The following is a 23,859-nucleotide window of genomic DNA, read 5'->3' on the forward strand; positions in this document are numbered from 1 at the left end:
AAATAAAAAAAAAAACAGTTATCCAGTGTAACTATGCTTGGATTCAACATTTAAGCAGCAATTGAAGAAAATACAATTATAAGAACATTTCAAGTTCAGTTGGGTTAAGATTAAAATCTAGATGCTGAATTAGCCAAAACGTAGTAAATATTCCTTCAAATAATTTAAATATTCGTTAGGCAGTGACTGCTGACCAGTCGAGGTTTATGAAAACATTATGGCGTTAAAACTTTAAAAAGTTTTTATTTATTTATTTTTTTTAAATCAGTCTGTGAGAGGAGATGTTTATGCTGCTCAGGTCATAATTCACAACAGGCAAAAGTTTCTTTTTGATATTTTACAACTTCATAAAACAGCCTGTGTTAAAGAGCAATAACTGAAATATCTCTGCATGCACCTAATTTATACAGCGCCCTCTACAGTTATTGACACATTATTGCACCACAAATGGGATTGATCAGAAAAGCTACTGAAAATTTAAATAAAAATATTTTCTAAACGGCTCATGAGGTTTAATGAAGATATGAAGGTTGAGCAGCAGAACCAAATTCATCAGACGATACTGCATTAAATAAATATATTTAGCTTCATTTTTTTTATTTATTCTGTGGCACCTCAGTGTTTCTCTGCCTTGGAAAGCAGGATCTTGCTGCAAACCTTGATTTCAAAAAGGTGCATAAAAGAATATTACACATTAACTGGACATGAAATTGACTGAAATCCAAATGTGCTGCTCCATTGTGTTGGTGCGGGTCATCGTGCTCAGTGTCAAACAATGAAGTGCTGTTGTACTGGATTACACAATAACCTTAATTACAGCGTGAGGGGGGCATGAACATTGTTCCCAGTTGCATTTCTACATGTTGATTACACATTAATATCCTACAGCACTCGATGAACGTTGGACCGGTAACTCAAAACTCACCGGAGCGGATCTGAATTAGCACTGCTCTGATGAACCATTGAGGGTAAAATGTGTTTTCAAGTCTCAGTTTTCCTGGGTTCCTCTCGTATTTTCCTGTTTCTCTCTCCTACCGACGTCTTTTCCCGGTAAACAGATAATTTCTTTCCCCTGACAGGTCTGGTGAGTTTCGGTGTCGTCAGATGGGTTAATGAGTTACCCCTACCGACGTTGATAACGGCGCATACAGCTGATAGCCTCTAAGCCTTCCTGCTGTAAAATCAAGCCGGGCAACTTGAATCTTTCTGGAGTCTGAGGCATTTCTGACAGAACCTCCGAGAACCCGGGCAGCGTGTTTCTATCCAAACCCGTCTCAGCGAGGCCGTTAAATGCTTCCAGCGGCGTCCGCCTCCATTTTTAACTAGGCCAATAAAAGACGTCGATTAGGCTGGAACTACGACGGACTTTAGCCTCATTATGAGTCTAATGACTGAAATTTCGGAGTAATTAATGAGTAGCAGCGGGTTCAGATAACTGGAAAATTTTCCACTCTTCAAAACGGAACAAAGGACAAAACCGTCAGGCAGATATCCTTACGCAAAGTTCAAGTATCCGCTTTGCTTTGAGCCACTCATAAATAACAACTCCTCCTATTTACATAACTCAGCTAAAATTGTATTTTCTCACATTGGTTTTCACAAACATTTTTCAAACAGAGTCATCCACAATTCCTCAGTAAGGAAGCATAAAATCCTTTAAAAATAAATTTTTATGGCGGCCAAGAGGCCACATTTTGCTGCTGTTTTTAAATTTCGAAAATCCTATTAATGTCCTCCATCCAAGCTTTTTTGGGTCTGTCCCAGATGTTTCAGACTTTTTACAAACATTGCTCTGACAGTAGAAAAGAGTTATTTCAGTCCATTTCCTGATCCAGATCAGCACACCTCTGCCTTTCCCGTCTTCCCCATTTCGAAGAGTTTTGATTGGGATTTCTTGATTGAAAAATCAAATCTTTAGGAAGATTTGAAAAAAAAAGATTTGAAAACGCTTCTCTCATGGTATATGAGAGAAGCATAGAGAGTGAAAATCCTGTTCTGGGCCTGTTCTGCCTCAGTCTGAATATTAAAGCTGCAACCAGCTATGAATCACCCAGGTGGAAAAGAAAAGTAAGAAGATTAAAGAAAATCGTTAAATCAACTTGAAAATACTGAGTTACGGTAAGCAGAAGCCATTCAAGACATCTCTGACCTTTTGCTACAAAACAGACAAAAGTAAACTGAGCATATTTTTTGCCCAGAACATCTCACATTTACAGACCCACTCAATAAATTTAAATATTAAATTTGATTTATTTCAGTGCAAGACATTTTTAAGCAGTTTTTCTTACAAATTTCTGCTAACAGCTAATGTAAACACGACGCATAAGTTTGAAAGATTTGACTAAAGTAACCTGAGGCTTCACCAGGAAGTGGCCTTGACCTGTACTCTTCCAGAGTGAATATAACCAGATGGCTTTCTCTCGCCTCAGGGATGTGATATATAACCTGTGGAGATGCGGTTCTTATCAGTTGAGAAGCTTCCAGATTTATGTTTTTAAAGATGAGTAACCACTCTATTAGAGATACCGATGAGAAAAAGCATTTAATAACTAAACTAAAATGTATTTTTAATAGCTAGCAGATCCAGATCTCAGGTTTATTTGTGGTTCCCGTGGAAGAACCTTTATTTATCGAGCTCTTCTCATGTGAGAACAGCTGCTTTGTTCACCATGTAGATCAGATTATAGGTCAGCCTACTTAAATACTTAATATTAAGACTTTCTAGTAGATTCGTTTCCATAATTTGATATTGTTTAGTGGTAAATCAAATATTTATCTCCAAGGACAGCAGAAAAAGGTGCGTCTTCAACAGCTCAAATCCAGAGTTTGTGTGAGTGGTTGGTCAGATCTGACAGTTGCCTGGCAACAGCCTATCAATTATCAGTGTGTTTTGAATGCTGCTCGAATCTTATTGGTGGAGAAAGTGTAGAATAATTTTTTTTTTAATTGCTGCCATAAATAAAAGTGAACACAGTGCAGACCTTTGAATCCTCCCACTACAATGAACTGCTTGACATGACACATAATCTGCAACATCCAAAACGTTTGACTTATAACGTTGTTTTTAATTATTGTTGTAATTATTAAGCAGTTCAGAGGAGAGTCTGTTTAAACATTTATCTGTTCACTCTTCCATGATGCGCCTCATCCTCACATGTTCATCCTATGTTTGTTCCTGGGAAGCTAATGAGAAACTTACAGCCTTTCCAGGTATCACTTCACCAGTCACATAAAGTTTTATTTTTCAAAGGTAAAGCGACAGCAAAATCTGCTTTTAAACTTATAAACTCTCTGCGGCCAGTCATGCAATCGGAGGAGCTGTAAAACGCGCTCCGCAAACAGTCTGGTCGTAAAACGGGCCGTTTATGGTGAGCAGGACCCATGTTTTAGAGCACCTCAGGTGTCAGTGACATGGGTGAGGTTGTTTTATTTGTTTGGTTTTAACAAGGATATAAATTTCTAAATTTGATATATTGATCAGGATGCAGAACTATAAGTAATCCCCTATCATGTATACCTGTAGTGTTGTCCATTGTATCACTAGATGTGTTGTACAAATCCAAAGTCAAAGCTTTGGATCGATTTGTCCAAAGCTTTGACAAATCGAAAGCCAAAGCTTTGGATTTGTACTCTGAAACATGATGCAGCGTTTTGCTCAAACATTATCTTTTTCACCTTTTGTCTCACTTCTACCTCAGTCTATTATTAATTTGGTTTTATTGCGATAGACCAACATTAAGTAATGCCTGATTAGAAAGAGGAAGCAAAAGGATAAATGGTTGCATTAATATTCAGGTTGTGCCACCGGCTCTCAAGTTCATGTAGGTCTAGACTTTGACTAGGTCATTCTAAAGCAACAACATGTTTTTATCTAAAACGTGGTGGCTGTATGTTAAGGCTCTTTTTCCTGTTGAGAGGTGAAATCTAAGCTCCGATCTTCTGTTTGAAAACCTCCATGGATACATTACAAGTTCATCATTAATTAAACTTCTGTTTCTGCATTCCAGAGATTTCTAAAAGTGACTAAAATTGATGTGAGCAATTTTACAATTTAATTTGCAGACTATAATTTGCACATTTACATTCAACTTTTAGTTAAGAGTTTGGAAAATACTTCTCTTTAAAATAAATTTAAAGGCAGTAAATATGTTTAAAGCCCAAATGTGAGCAAAAGATAAAACATCAAGCAAAAAAAGTATCTATAATGCAAATCCAGAAAACTCTTGAAATCCATTTTTATAAATTAATCTTGAACATCCTGTCAATTTTAAACAGAGCTCCAACATTTAGGAACACTTTTACAGTTATACGGAGCCATGTGAATATGATTGTAAGATTGTTTTCTTCTTTAATAACAAACATTTACATTTAAAAACTGTGTTTTGTGCTTACTTGTGTTGTCTTAAATATTGAAATTGGGTTGATGTTGTGAAACACTGAAGAGCAACAAACATGCAAAATGATGGGAAATCAGGAAACACCACTGAAAAAATATTAGCATCTTTTCACATTGATCTAATTTGTCAGCATACAGATAAAAACTGTTTTGATATGATTTGATTTTGTGACTGGAATCAGAAGGGAAGTACAGCAGAGGTCATGAATACCTCAGAGTACAAATCTTTCTAAAACAGAAACACACCTGTGGACTTAGCTTAAAGTTGAGCATTTAAACTTTACAGATAACGAAATGTTGCTTCTATTCTATTATTTCTAATAATTTGGAGTTATTTTGTTTCGCTTTAAATGTAAACATTTTATTTTGTGAAACAAACACTACGAAAATCCATATTTAAGCTGTAACTCTAGAGAATATTATATGCATTTAATTTAGTTGGTCTTAAAGAATTTCATTACTAATTTTTAATATGTAAAATAAAAACAGTCCACAAAATATTTCCTACACATTTCTGAAGGTCAACGCACTTCCTGTCCTGCTGGGTCAGTTCTGATCTTATAAAAGTAGAGCCACACTAATCAGCTACAGAAACCCTCATAAGCAATAGTTTCGGGTGGATTCGGTTCAGAAGATGTGGAAAGACGTTTGAGTTTGTAAAACATTCACAGCAAGAGATGACCGAGGTAAAGTAAGGTTAGAAACCTGCATGTTCCTGGCTCTCTATGTCGTGATATCAATCAATCAATCAATCAATCAATCAATCAATCAATCAATCAATCAATCAATCAATCAATCAATCAACCAACCAACCAACCAACCAATCAATCAATCAAATTTTATTTGTATAGCACATTTCAGCAGCAAGGCATTTCAAGGTGCTTTACATAATTAAAGAAAAAATAAAAACAGCATGTGACATTTCATAAACAGTAAGAAAGAGAAAGAGATTTAAAAACAAACAAAAAAAAACAATTAAAACATACTTTTGTTACGGAATTTAAGCGACTGTAGTCGCCGGACTCCGCCGTCCGTTTAACCCGGATATTATCCAGGCCCCGTCGCCTAACAGGACAAGGTCTCCAACCTTGCAGCACCAGGCTCCGTCCTCCTGTCATGCGAATTTTTGCACTAGGACTTTGCCGCCCTACACAGATTTTTGTGCTCTATTTTTTACCTTTTAGAATCTAGAATTTACAGGGTTTTTCTGTGCACGCAATGACCCTCAGTCACTTGCCACTTTTATATCATTAGAAAGAGGAATAAAAAGAAATTAATAAATAGATAAAAAGTACAGATAAAAACATTAAAAACATCGAAGACATCAAAACCCACACTCTAATCCTAATTTAGACATAATCAACTCTAAACAGGTGGGTTTTAAGTTGAGATTTAAACACCCAGTGTTTCAGCTGTTTTACAGTTTTCTGAGAGTTTGTTCCAAATTTGTGGTGCATAGAAGCTGAATGCTGCTTCTCCTCATTTGGTTCTGGTTCTGGGGATGCAGAGCAGAATCAAAGCCAGAACATCTGAGGGGTCTAGACGATTGGTACAGCAATAACAGATCTTTAATGTATTGTGGTGCTAAACCGTTCAGTGATTTATAAACTAACAACAGTATTTTAAGTCTATTCTTTGAGCTACAGGGAGCCAGTGTAGGGACTTTAAAACTGGTGTTATGTGCTCTATCTTCCTGGTTTTAGTGAAAATACGAGCAGCAGCATTTTGGATCAGCTACAGCTGTTTGATTGATTTATTAGTCAGACCTGTGAAGACGTTGTTGCAGTAATCAATGCGGCTAAAGATAAACGCATGGATGAGTTTCTCTAGGTCGTGCTGAGACACAAGTCCTCTAATCCTGGAGATGTTCTTCAGGTGATAGGAGGCCGACTTTGTGACTGTCTTAATGTGGCTCTGAAGGTTCAGGTCAGAGTTCATCACTACTCCCAGGTTTCGGGCCTGATCGCTGGTTTTCAGTTGTAGTAGCTGAAGCTGTGCATTGATGCTAGTTCGCTCCTCTTTAGGTCCAAAGATAATAACTTCAGTTTTGTCTCTGTTCAGCTGGAGAAAGTTTTGGCACATCCACACATTTATCTGTTCTAAGCATCTATTCAGTGATTGGATGGGTTCAGAGTCACCTGGTGACATCGTGATGTAGAGCTGTGTATCATCCGCATAATTGTGGTAGCTAATCTTATGTCCTGTTATAACCTGAGCCAGTGGGAGCATATAAATATTGAAAAGAAGGGGTCCTAGAATTGAACCTTGGGGTACCCCACATGTGACCTTTGACCTCTCTGATGAGAAGTTTCTGATTGAAACAAATAAATCTCTGTTCTTTATGTAAGATTCAAACCAGAGGAGCACTGGACCGGCGAGTCCAACCCAACTCTCCAGTCAATTCAGTAAAATGTCGTGGTCAACAATGTCGAAAGCTGCACTGAGGTCCAACAGAACCAGCACTGTGGTTCTCCCACAGTCTTTATTCACATGAATATCATTGAACACTTTTACAAGGGTCAGTCTCTGTGCTGTAGTGAGCACGAAAACCAGACTAGAAGGAGTCAAAGGGATTCATTATGAAGTTATTTAATTGTTTAAAAACTGCTTTTTCAATAATTTTGCTGATGAATGGGAGGTTGGACATCGGCCTGTAATTCTGCAGTAGTGATTTGTCTAGATTGTTCTTTTTTGTCAGTGGTTTTATAACTGCTGTTTTCAAAGCCTGGGGGAAAACACCTGAAGACATTGATGAGTTTACTATTTGGATCAGATCGTTAGCAACGACAGGCAAGACTTTCTTAATGAAATGTGTGGGTAGGACATCCAGACAGTAGGAACTGGAGCTTAATTGACTTATAATTTCTTCTAGGGTTTTATAATTAAGTAGTTGAAATTGGGTCATTTTTCCTGCATTTGTTTTGTTTGGGCACAGCATTGGTACTGGCTTTGGAGTGGATGTGCAGATTAATCCTCTGATCTTTTGAATTTTCTCTGAAAAGAAACTGGAGAACTTGTTGCAGGCAGCATTAGATTGAAATTCAGGTGGTAACATCACAGGAGGGTTTCTGAGCCTGTCAACAGTAGCAAATAAAGCTCGAGCATTGTTAATGGTTTTGTTTATGACATCTGCAAAGAAAGCCTCTCTTGCATGTTTTAGTGTTGTGTGATAGTTAYGTAGTCTTTCYTTGTAGATGTCATAATAAACRTGCAGTTGAGYTTYACGCCATTTCCGTTCGGCCCTACGGCAGAGTTGTCTAGCAGATTGAACAGTTTGTGCATTTCTCCATGGAGATTTCTTCCTACAAGTCACAACTTTCACTTTAATGGGGGCAATGTAATCAATGATATCTGAAACTTTAGAATGAAAATCATCTACCAATTTATCTACGTCATTTCATCTTAAAGGCGAGGAAGAAGAGTAGATTTGATTAAATGTTTCTGCTGTGTTTTCTGTGAAAGTACGTTTTGTGATAGTAGCTTTTTGTCCAAGTGGGTTAACGGATAAAGAACTGTCAAAGATAACAGCAAAGTGATTCGACAGAGCTACATCAGTTGCAGAGACATTGGAAATATTCACACCCTTACTGATAACCAGGTCCAGTGTGTGTCCATGAGTGTGTGTTGCTTGTTTGACATGTTGTGTTAGACCAAAACTCTCTAATATATTACAGAGCTTTGTTGCCCCTCGATCTTGGGGGTTGTCAACATGAATGTTGAAATCACCGACAATTATTAAACAATCATAATCAATGCATATGAGAGATAGAAGCTCATTCAAGTCCATAAAGAAATTTTCCACATGGAGTTTTGTATAAAGTTAGTGTCAAAGTTTGTTAGTGTCGAAGTTTGTATCTTCGAATTGTTTTACCTCAAACAATTCGAAGATACTCAAAAGACGTGAAATTACCCAATGAGATTTTACTACAATTTATGGTATTCCGTGTTTTCTATTCTCACTTAAAAGATTGTACATAGGAGGCGCTGATTCAATTAGTACAATTGGTTCATTACTGTCATTCAACCATGTTTCTGTCAGAAATAAAACATCAATATTATGCTCGGTGATGAAATCATTAATTAATAGAGCTTTAGCACAGAGAGATCTGGTATTTAAAAGAGCAAGTTTAAGTGACTTGGAGCCTGAAAGTTCTTCAGTCTGAGGTTTCTTTAGGCAGGGGCTCAGTCTGAGGTTTGAATTAAGACCGCTGTTTTTTGTATTTCTGTTTTTTGTATTTCTGTTTTTTGTAACTTTTCTTGTTGTGATCCGGACAGGTAATGGTCTTGTTTTGTAGTGCCGGGTGCCAGATACATTCTGGAGGAAGACGGGTGTAAAGATAATATCTGGACCCTGGTCTCAGACCTCAGAAACGCAGAGTGCTGGATGCTCTAGGAAGTCAGAAGCAGGTGGCTTCGATGAAGTGAAGTCTGCTATGTTAGCGCTAAGGAGAGTCATGTCGAGGCAAACCTGTTGCTCCATTCCATCCGTAAATTTGAGAAATTCTGGTCCAGAAGACATTTTGTATCTTGTGAATGGAGTGAATGAGTGTAGGAGCAGAGAGGGAGGGGGGAAAGAGAAGGGAGGGGGGAAAGATGAGAGAAGGGGGAATGAGGAGGGGAACCAATCGCTCTGTCCCCAGTCGATGTTTTATCAGTTTGTTTTGGGACACTTTGCTTCTGATAAGCGGAGGGTTCCATCCTAGCCAGACATCCTTGAACCTGTTCTTCTGAAGCGATGGTCACATTGTTGTTCTTGTTGATAAAATGAAAAATGTTTGCAGTGAGCAGCCTTATTCCATGTTTGTTAAGATTGCATCCGCCTCTTCCAAAGAGGTGAAAGCGCTGCCAGTAGATCCAAAGGTTATTGATGAAGGTCACTGAGCTGACAGAGCAGGTTTTAATCAATTGTTTTTCGTCTCCCCATTGAGGCGATGGAATTGAACCACTGAGAAATAATTTCATTTTTAATTTTCCCGTAGTGTCCAGAAGAATATTAAAGTCCTTTTTCAGAATCTCCGATTTTTGCTTTTCCAGATTATTGGTTCCAACATGCACAACTAAAGTCTCAATGTTTGGCTGACCAGTGGTTAGAGAGAGCACTTTGCAAGTCAAATCAGATACARTGTCACCAAGAAAAGAAACCACTCTCGTTTTCTTGGGATTGCAAACATGACTGATTCCATTTACTGCCTCATCTCCAACAATAAGCACTCTTGGCATACCTTTCGTTTTCCTGGTGGTCACTTTGTCCTTTGGAGCTTTTGTGGGGTGGATGTGTTGGTCTATCCTCATTGTTGATGTTTGAAGGTGGGTTTTCACTAAGAGGCTCAGGCTGGAGTGCAGAAAAGCTGTTTTTCAGTGGGATTCCCACGGAGTCGGAATGTTTTGAGGCTTGGGCTGGTCGCTTTGTCCTTGGGAGCGGGGTCGGTGGAGCCGTTTTGGTTCCAGCTGCTTGTTTGCTATTCTTTGGCGGAGCAGGAGTTGACGTTGAAGGTGGGTTTCGGCTCAGAGCCGGYCACGCTGATTCGTCCAGGTGAGGGGTTCTCCCTGTTAGTCGTCTCATGGGATCTGCAGTGTGAGATTTTTGTTTCTGCTTGGCGCCCTGAGCAATCCAGGGTGAGCTGCTTGGTGCGGGGCGTATGACCTCTCCGCAGGTTTGAGGAAGAGTTGTTTCATATCCACAGGTAGCGTTAATCTCAAAGTTCACCTCCATCCGTTGAATCTTCGTTTCTAAAAACTGAAGTCGTTGTAGAATACTGCTAATGTCCTTGGGGTCGAACAGGGGCATTTTGCCCTAGTTCAACTTGGAGGTGAAGAAAAGTAAGGTAAAAATAAAAGTGAGAAAATCTCCCAGTCCTTAGGTTTGAAGTAATCCAGTTATGATGTCGATAATGTAAATATAATTATAAAAATTGTTACTTTAAAAATAATTCACAGGCAAAGCTGTCAGTAAGGACGAGAGAGAGCAGGATAAGCTGTTCCTCCTTCAGCTGCCAGCTAGAAACCATATCTACTCTTTGTTATTCTGTTTTATCTTTTACCTTTTTATTCAGTTGTTGGATTCCCAGAATCTCTTGTCCTGAGCAGGAGCGATAATTATCAGACATTTCTAGGAACGGTCAGTTGTTGGATTTTTTTTTCATTTTTTTTTTTAGCCACATTACATTCGTGACTTCAGAAATGCTCTGGAGATTTCTAGAAGAAAAAAAAAACGAATTTTTCCTCCCTGAAACCTGGCCTGGAAAAAGCACAGCTCTGGTTTATTGTTGGCCTATTTTTAGATCTTTATTGTTGACCTTTAAACAAACGAGTTTGCCCCTTTATAAATCTTCTCCCTCCTACCAGATTGACAGCTCAGTCCCAACTGCAAGTTAAGATTTATCTTTAATATTATCAGCTGGGTCAACTTAAAGCATTCAGAGGATTTGTCAGCGCTGACCCAGAGGTCCTCACTGTGGGTTATTAATGAGGTCCAACAAACACAGAAACTTTGAGATAAACTGGAGAACTGTGAAGTTTTGTCTCTGCTTGGCTGCTTATTAACCCTTGAGATTATTCCAGTTAGACGTTGACGTTGTCGCCCTGCGTTCTTTTTTTTTGGGAGAGATCGTCTCGAATAACCAAGAAAACAGAGTTCAAATCATCAGTCCAATTTATTAAAGCCAAATAAGTGATAACATTGTTTAGGATCAACAGAGAAATAGTTTACCGTTACAGCACCGGTCCACTGCTATGCATCCTTAAGGGACGACACAGAATGGCCCCGGACAAAAGCTTTTGATTCCTTTTAGCTCCTAGATAAGCTACGCCCTACAGAGAGCGTTCCCCTGTGATGCAATTTCCTTACCCTTACATATGTGTGCGTGCGTGCACGTGTGTGTGTGTGTTTTCATGCGAGCGTCAAGTAGCCAAAAGAGATGGAGGAAAAACACAGAATTATTTATCCATAACAACATTGTTCCGAAAAGCTAGACGGGATGCTTGGTGAACGCGTGTTCATGTCCCGTGGCCTTCAGATGTTCAATTCAAAACAATAAAACCAGCCTGGAAACATCTTTAGCCACACCTCAACGTGAAACTTGCGTTCAGCCACATTCAGACTCGATATTTGGGTTCCTGCATGAAGAGAAACCATCGGCGTATCAATATTTGCTGATGATCTTTGATTGTTCGCTCAAATCGCACAAATAAATGGACTATTTGACTAAGTTGCTCAAAAGTCTGACCATGTCTTTGAAAAATCAATATATTTTCAGCACAGTCATCTAAATGTGATACGTAAACATTTTGGAGGCATCCGTAAAAACACATTGAGGACGACTGATGACCATTGAACCTTGAGAGTGAGCCGATAAACACCTGTTCAGTTTCAGGGGTGTAAAATAAGAAAAAAAAAGAAAAGCAGATAGTGTGTGTGTGTGTGTGTGCGTGTGTGTGCGTGTGCGTGCGTGCGTGCGTGCGTGCGTGCGTGCGTGTGTGTGTGTGTGTGTGTGTGTGTGTGTGTGTGTGGGAAAGAGGGAGAGAGTAAGACAGAGGGTAGTGGGAGGAGAAACCGCCAGTCATATAAATGATTATACATATCTGAGGATCCAGACACATTTCACAGAGGTTATCGTCGACTCAACGGTGGGTCTCACTTTTGGAGCTAATTTTTTATTTTTCAAAATTAACCGAAAAGAGAAAGGAAAAAAAACCAACAGACTTGGATCTGGGTATTCTATCATTTTTGTTTGATTATCTGAGAGCTGTACTGAAGAAACGGTCATGGATCCAATTGTGGAAGTAGTGGCTTTGATTCTGGGGTTCATCGGATGGGTGATGGTCGGGGTCACGCTGCCGAATCGTTACTGGAAGGTGTCCAGCGTGGACGGGAATGTCATCACCACCTCCACCATCTACGAGAACCTGTGGATGTCCTGCGCCACGGACTCCACCGGGGTCCACAACTGCAGGGAGTTCCCATCGCTGCTTGCCTTGAATGGTAGGTTTAAAAAACAAAAAATCTACAACCAAAGATTGTAACAAGAGATTTTATACATAAATATATATTTATTCTACTAACTCAGATTACCAGGGACTTTATCTTGAAGAATCTATAAAAAAGATTTATATGATGAGATGTGGAGGTTAAATGATAAGAAGATTTTATAGGTTTGAGTAAACTATAAACTTTCCTCCGCCGCCACAGATAAGAGCTTTCATTTGCTCTTTCTTCCCTGGTTTATTCCTCCAGGTTACATCCAGGCCTCCCGTGCCCTGATGATCGCATCCATACTGTTGGGCACCTTCGGCCTGGTGGGGGCCCTGGTCGGAATCAAGTGTTCAAAAGCGGGTGGAGAAAACTACGTTCTCAAAGGGAGGATTGCAGGCACCGCCGGGGTTCTCTTCATCCTGCAAGGTAAGAAAACAGATTCAAGAGCGTCCATCGGGGAAGTTTGCTGATAATTACGACTTGCTGATGCTCTGCTCTATAAAAAGATACAGAAACTTCTCTAGAGGGACAGTAAATCAAGATATGGTTTTATTGCACATTTAAATCCTTCCTCCATAAAGTTTTCACTGGGTTCCTTAAAGAACCGGGTCAAACGGACTGGCAGCTTTCTAGCATTTTTATTTCTATCTAAAGGTCTTTGCACCATGATCTCAGTGTCGTGGTACGCCTTCAACATCACCCAGGACTTCTTTGACCCCTTCTATCCGGGAACCAAGTAAGACTCAGCAGTAAAGCTGCTTTTAAAGTTGCACAGCAGCAGAGCTTCAAGTAAGACACCAGCTGAACATTTGTCTCTCCGTCTTAGGTATGAAATAGGAGAAGGACTTTACATCGGCTGGTGCTCGGCCTTGCTCGCCATCGCCGGAGGAGTTTGTCTCTCCTGCTCCTGCAAAGTGGGCACACAGGAAAAATAGTGAGTTCCCATCCATGTTGTGTTTGATATTCTGAGAGCTGAGAAAAGGTGTCTACCGAATGCTCGGTTACAGTTTGACGAGGCCAGGTTGTTGATTAACTGCAATTAATCAAAGTCTTTAATATGCTGTACACTGAGAAGCATGTGAACTGGCTGAAACATTGTAAACACTCCGAGAGTAAAACCAAAAATGAGATTCAATCAGAGCTACTGGAAACGCTGCAGGCGGATTTTGTCTTGAGGTGGGAAGAGGTCAGGGGTCAGCAACTTGTTAGGTCCAAAGAGCCATTTTTAACATTTTTCCCACTAAGCAAAATTTCTAGAGCTACAAATCCTCCTTGACCCTTAAGAAAAAGATAACTAATCCTGCTCTTAAAAAACGTTTAGTTTTAAAATTTTCCTCACTGTTGAAAAAAACAAACACTTTTTATACTAGAACAAGGCTAAATAAATCACATCGATTTTATCTGAGTGACTTTTTTTTGTTGTTGTTGTTTTTGGTCTTGCCAAAAAACATTATTTGTGTCTTTCGACCGTTTGTGCCATCTGCAATGGAAATTTTACACATACCGTTGAATCAGACACATGAACTGATAAATATAGCATTTAATGCAACCTTGTTATTTAAAAGAAAAGGGCTAATTTCTTTATAATATTTGGTAAATTATACCAAAAATTGGTAAAGTTTCAGAGGTGGAAAAAGAGCCTTAAGTAGCTCCAGTCTCCTGGTTTAAGCGAAAAATAAAGATACAAACGTGCGCTAGGTTTTAAACAGTTCGACTTTAGCGCCATCTAGTGTTGCAATAAAAACAGAGCGACAACCAGCCTGTATGCGTCACATAAAATAAAAGTGTTTATTTTATGTGATGCATCAAATAAAGGTTCTAAAGTGATCCTTAGAAGGCTCACTTTATCAGGACATTACAAATTCATTAAAAAAAATAACTTATGTCGTAAAGTATGAAAAATTCAAACCTCGCTGGCAAAAATATTGTATTTTACGCTGACAAAGTTTGTTTCCTTTGGAATCTAATTAGTCAGTAGCAATCAGGTTCTGCTATTGCAAATTAATTAATGAAGTAATCATCAACAAAATAATGAAACAACTTAAGTTTTAAAAATTGTATGTGAATGGAGAAAAGAGACATCTTAATGCCCTTCACCGTGTTTTCAGAAAACCAAACGCAGCACATCAGGTCAAAGCTTTATGCAAAGAATCAGGCACAGTGGTGGAAGAGTGATGACACGGGACATGATGCAATCTTAGAGTCACTCATGAAATTCACTGTATACCAAACCTTATTTAGAGCTAAATCAGAGGAAATCCAAAGCTTGCCATTTTGGATTTCTTCCTGATAAATGTACATTAAATGTGTTTATATTTATGCTTGCATTTACCTTTATTTTAAACTGTCTTTTACTAGTAGATGTGTCAAAATATAATATAAAAATGAGAAGAAAGAGAACCAGTGTGTAAATGTATTTTTCTTACAGTGAATTACTCTAAACTTGTTTTTTTTGTTTTGTTTTTTGTTTTTGCAGCCCCGTACGTTATGAAAGAGGAACGGCGTACTCTGGAGCTGCACCCAGCAGAAGCGCCGCAACTAGCACTTATGGACGAAACGCTTACGTCTGAGCAGGATGGCACTTTTCTGTCATCTTCTCACTTTTTATTCTTGTACATAAATCGTTCGGGTTTTTTTTTTTTACTCTTTCTGCTGGCCTTGTTGTTCGTGGCTGGGAACTTGCACCATTTGCTTACTGTTGGCAGTAACTGTAATGTATATAGTCACAATTTCTGATGAGTTTCCTGTATAAATCATTTCTAAGGCCGATGATATAAAGACTGTACAGAGCTATTTTTGTTTTTCTTTGTGTCACAACACAGACTGAGTCATTTTATCATTTCTGTTTGTATTTCACTGATGAAATCAATATGTGGATACTTACCAAAACAATAACTCATGCTTTGATCTTCATAAACAAGGACAGATATTTATGCGGTCAAAATAGAGATGATTCAGGTTTTATTTGTGTTGTTTTGTACAGTTTTTTAATGTACCGTTAGGAGAGGATGGAGAACAATTGCTTTGTTTCAATTATATTTTTTTTCTACTATTGAAGACAATAAAATATGTGTAAACGCGATAACTGGAGTTTGACTTGATATTTTTGTAATCACAAAATGTTGTGATTCTGATACTTTTTAAATAAAAATATTTTCCCATATATTTCCCATCTTTGGGATCTATCCTTGCCGCCAAATGTACCAATACCTGCATTGATCCAAGCTCACCTGACCTGATCCTCAGAGAATCTAGTATTGTGAAGAGGATGAAATGAAACACTTAAACCAACGGCCACCTTTGTAAAACCATAGAACCACACGGCATGATTCAGTATTTATGTAAAACCAAGGATTGGTTAGTACTTCCACACGCTTTTTAGCAGATGGACATTTCTGTATTAAAAATCCTTTGTTGGTTGGGTTTTGAAATACTGAAATAAGCTAATTTTATTTAAATGTATCCAGATGGACCTGTAAAAAAAACTGGGTATTGCGTAAGGGTCATTTTTCCCATCACTATCAGGCAGACGTTCCGTTTTGTAGGGCGACAGCTCCCGTCGCGCCTCTAGCAGTGGCATGAGACATAATAGGAGTGCCACCAGCGTTAAAATAGGCTGTCCAATCAGAGCAGCCCACGTCTACAGACGAACCCGGATGGAAGCCATGTGGACCAATCAGAATAATGTGGACCAGAAAGGGAAAGTGAAGCCGAGAGCAGACTGAAAGCTATCGCTTACAAATTACACAGAGTGTCAGTGGTTTGATTTCACCGTCCTCTGGTTAGAAGAAGCATATTTACTTGCAAGTATAGTCTTGTGGTTGTCGGTTGGAGCTGCTGTCAAACATCTGTTCCGGCTCAGGAACCTTTCAGTGACTCTCCTCTGTTCCGCCCGGAGGACTGTGGGGACGGGACCGTAAATACACCTTAGGAACAGTTCCTCTGTCTGTCAGAACGGGCTCAGTCGTTCTCAATGAGCCAGAGGAGCAGTTTGAGCCCAAGCTGAGCCGTGAAGTCCGTCTGTTCCGGTGTCCTGGTGTGAACAGACCTAGACATGGAGTGGTGTTGGCGGACAGGAGGAGCCAGCGGGCTGCTGTGCTCCCTGTCTCTACTGTGTGTCCTCTTGGACATCCAGCTGGACGGTAAGACCGCTATTATAGCTACAAACAGGTGGATTACTAATTTTCAAAAACACACTGACAAATACAAACACAGTAGATTTATGCAGGTTACAGTCTTACTGGCACATGACAATGTCAAGTCTCCAAAGTTTACGTCTCTTCCACAGAGGGACGTTTTGTCCTGTCGCTGGAAGACACCACCCAGGGTCCAGTAGCTTTTAAAAATAATTTACCACCTGACAGTTATATTTTATTTCATTAGATGAAACGTTAACAGCTCACATTATGATAGAGACTCTTTGGCCAGCGGCCGCAAACGCAACATAGCCTTAAAACGAAACTAAACGCTTGTAAAACACAAAGAAATGAAAACCTGACTGATGTGCAACAAGACCTGTCTCTTTCGATTCTTTCACTCATTATTTTTAAAATCCCCACTGGAATTAGTCAGAATCTTTTTTTTAAATGTATTATTATTTATTTATTTAAATTGAGAAAAAAATCTGTTTGTCTTGTCGTGATAAAGATATTTTCACAAATTCCCTAAATATCTTTGCAGTTGTGTAGGATAAAAATAAACTATATACAGGTGTTCAATAGGCACACTGGTATCAAAATATACCAAGATTTTTGTTTTTAAAAAGTTACAATTTGAAAATCACATTAATTTTCCAGCATACTGTTCCTATAGTTCAAATTTTTCCTTGATGAGATAATGGAGAAAGTGCCTTCGTGGTAAGTAACCAGATTGTGTAGTGCTGCACACTGCCGGTCAGCTGGTGCAAAGAAGGCTACTGCATTCTTTTCTAACTTGCAAGTAATGCACGTTTGAAATAAATCTGGTCATGAAAAAAACTGAAAAGTTATGGTTTGGAAACTAAAAAAGCGTCATCTGTTGCTCTTATTAAGCGAACGCTGTAAATTTAGTAGGCGTTTGTAATAGGTTAATAGGTTAATAGGCTTCTTTTTAAGTGTGTGTGTGAAAATAATAAAGTTATTTTTACTGTAAGAATTGAGGGGTTGTATAATTTTAGCAATATTTGTATTGTTTCTGTTTTCAAATATAATGTTTTCAAATATTATATTTATATGTATATAAATATAATATAATCAATAGATTTTTTTGTATTAAAATGTGCAAATATTGGGCACATTTTTTTCGATCTATTTTGCTAGAAAGTTAAAATTTTCAGTTTCAGTTAAGTTATTTGTGCTTGGACTCAAAGCCGTGTTGGCTCAACAGGTGCTACTCGGTCACTTAGTCATCAGAGAAGTGTGAGAACAGGTGAAAATCCTCTAAACCGACATATTGAGCTACAACACAAGCTGCCTTCATCTGATTGGCTGAAGTTCCAAGCAGGATTTTAAGCTCCGTTTTGTGTTACAGGCGTCCTGGGCGCGACTCACGCCGAAATTGAGCACCACTTGGAGATGGGTCGCAAACTTCTGGCGGCCGGTCAGCTCGCTGAAGCCTTGTCCCACTACCACTCAGCCGTGGGTAAGATTATTCTAACACTTTCCCACATTTATCCCTGCGTCTGCTCTGTTTTGACCTGGTTTTCTAATACTTACGAAGTACAAAATTACCTGTACAGATTTATTTATTTTTTTTGTGGTTTGAATCTAGCACAACTTTCTAGTCTCACATTTGACTTTGCTGTAAGTTAGTTCTCCTGCTGTTTTCCAGAGATAGACTCTGAGAACTACCTGACCTACTATAAGAGAGCTGCTGTGTTCCTGGCCATGGGAAGATCCAAGTCCGCTCTGCCCGATCTGACCCGGGCCATCCAGCTGAAGCCCGACTTCCTGCCAGTAAGTCATTAAAGGACCTCAACGAAGTTTTTTAAAATGCCTTTACGCTGTTCGTTCTCATACCGTCTCACTTTTGCTTCAGGCCCGGTTGCAGCGGGGAAACATCCTGCTGAAGCAGGGCAACGCTGAGGAGGCCAGGGAGGATTTTAGAATGGTGGTATGTTTAATATTTATGCTGCTATGTGGTTCATTTTAAAAAGTAAAAAAAAAAAAAAAACAAGTTCCCAGACACTTATTTTATTTAACCACCTTTTAAGAAAAACATTAAACTTTTAGGGGAAAACATCTTTTACCTCTCAGTTTTAGGTTTTTAATGGTTTTGACCAAGAATCTAGAAATAAATGGAACGGTCGTACACTTTATTTGGTGCTATAAATTAGTGAAAATGTTGCACCGTTGTTATACTTTTCTGCGATTTTAATTGCAATTAATCTGTTGTGGATTCCGCAAATGACTTTAAACAATATTCTCACAAGGACTGAAACGATTAACCAGATTAATCGTGATTAATCGATTATTGAAATAATCATCAGCTAATTTGGTTAATCGATTAATCGCTAACTGGAGTATACAGACTCCACTCAACCATTTGCTGAAACAACACTCTCAGATGAAATGTAAACAATTTTTAAAAAATTTATAAAAAAAATTTAAAAATTTATATGCCGATTAATCATCAGAATATTTGATTCACTAAAATAATCATCTGTTACCTCCCTACTTCTCTCAGATGTTGGCAAAACAGGAACTCGCATAGCTAAGATAATGATCTCCAGGTTAAATTTGATATTTTCAGTTAATGTTTGTACAACTTATTAGCAAGTACACTGTGGGAAATACTTTTGTGAAAGGAAAACTGAATCCCAATGCTTGTTTGTGGGTTTTTTTTCCCCAGCTGCAGCGCTCTGCAGACCACAAAGAAGCTCAGGAGCAGCTGATGAAAGCGAGGGATCTGGAGGTCTTCCAGGAAGAAGCCCAAACTGCGTACCACCAGGGCGACTACAGCGGCGCCATCAACGCCTTGGAGAGGGTCATAGAGGTAAGATGGACTGCATTATTTGTCGAATGTTATTGCATATTGGTGCCAATTCATGGCAGAGGAAGTCTACAAAGTTACAGGCAGCAGTAATTCCATCAACATGGTCTAGAAGAAAAAAACAACAACAAAAAACCGAGGATTTGAAGTCCTTCAAGTTTTGGGATTCCTGTTGTTTTTGTCAAAATTGCTGATGTCCATTTCTGTCTCAGATCTCTCCCTGGGACCCGGAGTCGAGGGAGCTTCGTGCAGATTGTTACCTGCGAATGGGGGATCCTCAGAAAGCCATCCAGGATCTCACGCCCGCAGCCCGGCTGCGCAACGACAACCGCGCAGCCTTCCTGAAGCTCAGCAGGCTGCTGTACAACCTGGGAGAGCATCACGACTCCCTCAAGTGAGCGCCGCGCCGTCTGCCGCGCAAACGGAGCGATTTACTTTTTTTGGGGGCCTCTGGTAATTTGTTTGGCCTTCCCGTTCCTTCACTCCCATCTGTCGCTTTGTTTCTCTCCAGCCACATCAGGGAATGTCTGAAGCTCGACCAGGACGACAAGGAGTGTTTCAGCCACTACAAGCAGGTGAAGAAGCTCAGCAAGCAGCTGGATTCTGCTGAGGAGCTGATCCAGGGGGAAAGGTCGGTGCCTTCATGATTATTTTAAAACATTTATGCAACGTTTATGGAATATTTAAAAGCTGAAGATCCACACTTTATTAGAGACTTTCATATGAGATCTGATTCCAGGTTTCACAAGTTCTTTAAAAGTTTGGAATTTGCTCTTAACGTTTTACAGACCTGGATATGTGGATATTGAGCTTGGGGAAAACATGTTTTTCCTTCTTCCATTTCCCAAAAGAAGAAAATCTAATGAATAATATTGATTAATCAATATTATTCATAAGGAAACAGCCAAACGGACATCAGCTCACGTTCTCCGTCTTCTCCACAACCAGGTTTCAAGAAGCGATTGAGAAATATGAATCGGTGATGAAGACGGAGCCGAATGTCGAGTTCTACACCAACCTGGCAAAAGAGAGGATCTGCTTCTGTCTTGTGAAGGTGAGAAAGAAAATGCCTCTACAAATTTAGGATTATAATAGCTTAAGAGACGGCCAGTTTCATCTTTGGTTTTGTCTCGATTTATTGTCGCTGTTGTAGCTCCAGCTAGCGACCGAGGCCATAGACGTCTGCTCAGAGGCCCACCAGAGGGACCCTCGAAACGCCAACATCCTCAAAGACCGAGCGGAGGCCTACATCCTCAACCAGGACTACGAGAAAGGTAAACAAGATGACGCCACTGCTGCAGTGGGATCATTAATTTGACTTGATTCACTGGTTCAACTAAAAGAAACCGGAGGAACTGGATCCGGTTCCAGTCATACAGCGGCCATTAGCGCGAATATTCATGTTCAACAAAAGAGCGCTGGTGAATTTCTAGCAAGAATTAAGTTCACGAGTTTCACACAAGCTTAAATATATACATACAGCCCACTAATGTTTGGATAAATGTTGCTTTTCCAACTCAACAGTGATTCCAAACACATTAAAACCAGAACGGATTAAGCGAATTACCATTAGGCTTCTGGAGTGGATGGAAACTCTGACCTGATTTTGCTTTTGAAATTGACTGAAGTTGACGAGACCCTGATGTAAAGTTGTGACAAACACAATAACTGGGGAAAATATTTCAATTACTGAACGCCGTCTCTGCTGTACTAGAGTCGAGTAGAGATCCGATCACACAACCACGTTATAAATGCACACAAATAAAAATAAACACAAATGTCTCCATCTTCGATTCATCTTCATCCACGCAGGATCATTTCTGCTGATTCTGTTATTGGTGTAAAACTACAGCTTTATTTATTGAACCCACTTTTTTACCTCAGATTAATCTTTTTTATATTATTATTTTAGCTGTTGAGGACTACCAGGAGGCGAGGGAGTTCGACGGCGACAGCAACGCCATCAGAGACGGTCTCGATCGAGCGCAGAAGCTGCTCAAACTCTCCCGTAAAAGAGATTACTACAAGATCCTGGGAGTTGGCAGGTGATGCTTCCATCTGGATCCATTCTGCAGTTTTATCCAGCTCTTTTTTTTTTTTTCTTTTTTTTTTGGAATTAAAATTGACTGTACTGCTCTTTTAATAAAAACAAACCATCTGTGCTTCCTGTGCTCAGGAACGCTAATAAGCAGGAGATCATCAAGGCGTACAGGAAGTTGGCGCAGCAGTGGCACCCTGACAACTTCCAGTCCGAAGCCGACAAGAAAGAGGCGGAGAAGAAGTTTATCGACATCGCCTCGGCTAAAGAAGTCCTTACCGACCCAGGTCAGGAGCCGATTTTTATACACGCAACACTTGTGTGTGTGTGTGTGTGTGCGTGCGTGCGTGTGTGTGTGTGTGTGTGTGTGTGTGTGTGTGTGTGGTAGGAGCAGGAAGCAGCTTGCAATAGGGAGGGAAAAACAGAAACAATCGAGCTAATCCGGTTTCCTTTAAATACCGTACACAGCTTTGTGAGGCAAGAATTAATTTAGTTGTTAATTACGTAGCAACAAAATACAAAGGAGGCTGACAACTGAAACCCACAGTGAGGATCTCTAACTGCTGGTTTAGTGTCGGTATGAATCCAGTTGATCTCCAGTAAACCTCTGAGGCCTTCAGAGAGCAGCTGGATTTTATACTAAGGGGAAACTGGTGGAAACCATTTGAGAGATTTTGAAATGATCACAGATCCTCTTCGTCAACTCTCACTGAACTTCATGTTTTGCAAAAGAAAAAAGTGGCAAAAACGTTCATCTCCACATATGCAAATCTAGTAGACAAAAGAAAACAAGTGTCAACCTGAGGTCGGGCTGGGCAGTACGGCTTAAGAGTAAATTCTCAGATTCCCCATTTCTGATTTTAATAGTTTTTTTTTTTTTATCTCTTTTTTATAGCTGAAATTACAATTGACAGAAAACATTTTTAATAAGTTGCTTTTATTTCAGTCATTCCTTCTGTGGTTTTAACAACGGCGCGTTAGGGCCAAACGACAAGAAGTTTTGTTTAATTCTAAGAATAAAGTCATTATTAGAGTGAAGATAGTTTCCCCAGAAGAAAGGTCTTAAAATAAAAGTTTTTTAATGAGGAAAAAAAGCTTGAATAATTTTTTTTATTTAAATTTTTTGTGTTGGAGTTCTCATGAAATTAAAACTTCATTCTCCTAATCGTATGACTTTAATCAGGCAATATTAAGACTTTATTTTTATTTTATTTCAACTGTGTCCCTGCAACATCAACTATTTCCGCAAAAAATAAAATGAAAATCTTGACCCTTAAATTTGACCTGAATGAACAAAAGCTGTAACACACACTTGTCAAACAAGATGGTTGACCTTTGACTTGCTGACATCACTCTTGAACTATGGAAATCCAATCACAGCATGGGGGGGGAGAGTGGACAACAAAATGATCCAAAAATGAAACCTTCAAAAGTCAAAAATGTCATTAATCGATAAAATTTATCTCCCAGTCATCTGTTGAGGTGTTTATAGCACATGCCACACTTTTTAGATTATTTGTGGGGGGGAATACAAAGTCTAGTTCATTTTTCTTTGTTTCTTGGAGTTACTTCTAACTTCTTCCACTCCTAACTTCATTCCGGTGTCTTTCCAGAAATGAGGCAGAAGTTCGACGCAGGCGAGGATCCGCTGGACCCGGAGACCCAGCAGGGCGGCGGACAGAGGGCCTGGCCGTTCCACTTCAACCCCTTTGAGTCCGGTGGCAACTTCCACTTCAAGTTCGAGTACAACTAGAGAGCAGAACTGGACTCTAGACAGACGTGTGTCGGATCTTCCACTGGATTTGTGCATCAGCCTGGACGCTGTTTATTCAGAGACATAAACTTGTGTTGTTTTTTTCAGAAAAGGAACCACAAGAGAAAATAACTGTGGTAAAAGGTGGTTGAAGAAAGTGAAAGCTTGTTTTTTTAAAAAAACTCAAATCTTTTTTTTTTTTAAGAAACTGAAAGGTGCTGGATGAAAGCTGTGGATGTTTCTGCTCCTCTCTCTCTTTCTTTGTGCCAATCTTTGAACCGTGTGGTGGCGGAGGATGAACGTCAACGTGCCGCTTTTTATTCTCGCTCGCAGTATTCTTCAAAGGAATCCCAGCTTTACTAACTCCAGGAAGTGATCTTGGCTGCAGAAGCATCTGTACACCTGAGAATCGAGACGTTTTTTTTTCTAGTTTTTGAAACCAACAGCTTTTCGTTGAGCTCTTGGATTAACGGTGAAACGCACTGAAATCCTGTGGATCATCTTCCGGTGTGTTTTTGATTTAAACTGAAATTGGTTTCTAAAGGTTATTTAGTGGAAAATTAAATACACTGCTCAAAAAAATAAAGGGAACACTTAAACAACACAATATAACTCCAAGTAAATCAAACTTCTGTGAAATCAAACTGTCCACTTAGGAAGCAACACTGATTGACAACGGGGACCCTCGTCGGGTCAATCAGTGTTGCTTCCTAAGTGGACAGTTTGATTTC

At 39.4% G+C, this 23,859-nt stretch overlaps 2 protein-coding genes and 1 long non-coding RNA gene across 3 annotated transcripts; all 3 read left to right on the forward strand.

The window, feature by feature from the left end:
- The first annotated feature begins 816 nt into the window (after positions 1–816).
- On the forward strand, positions 817–1,355 carry LOC103480532 (uncharacterized). The gene is made up of 2 exons (XR_536110.2): positions 817–968; positions 1,080–1,355. It is a non-coding gene; the product is annotated as an uncharacterized LOC103480532 (long non-coding RNA).
- A 10,627-nt stretch (positions 1,356–11,982) lies between these two features.
- cldn15a (claudin 15a) lies at positions 11,983–15,450 on the forward strand. The gene is made up of 5 exons (XM_008435510.2): positions 11,983–12,377; positions 12,630–12,794; positions 13,023–13,104; positions 13,195–13,302; positions 14,845–15,450. The coding sequence occupies exons 1-5, from the start codon at positions 12,161–12,163 to the stop codon at positions 14,936–14,938; spliced, it is 666 nt and encodes a 221-aa protein (XP_008433732.1). The 5' UTR covers positions 11,983–12,160; the 3' UTR covers positions 14,939–15,450.
- A 598-nt stretch (positions 15,451–16,048) lies between these two features.
- On the forward strand, positions 16,049–23,299 carry dnajc3b (DnaJ (Hsp40) homolog, subfamily C, member 3b). Its single transcript, XM_008435509.1, has 12 exons — positions 16,049–16,510; positions 17,877–17,987; positions 18,177–18,301; positions 18,384–18,458; positions 19,197–19,340; positions 19,550–19,731; positions 19,849–19,968; positions 20,286–20,391; positions 20,491–20,611; positions 21,250–21,382; positions 21,514–21,662; positions 22,989–23,299. The coding sequence occupies exons 1-12, from the start codon at positions 16,423–16,425 to the stop codon at positions 23,126–23,128; spliced, it is 1,494 nt and encodes a 497-aa protein (XP_008433731.1). The 5' UTR covers positions 16,049–16,422; the 3' UTR covers positions 23,129–23,299.
- Positions 23,300–23,859: the final 560 nt, after the last annotated feature.

The sequence above is a fragment of the Poecilia reticulata genome, linkage group LG18, assembly GCF_000633615.1.
Source record: "Poecilia reticulata strain Guanapo linkage group LG18, Guppy_female_1.0+MT, whole genome shotgun sequence".
NCBI classification, from domain to species: Eukaryota; Metazoa; Chordata; class Actinopteri; order Cyprinodontiformes; family Poeciliidae; genus Poecilia; species Poecilia reticulata.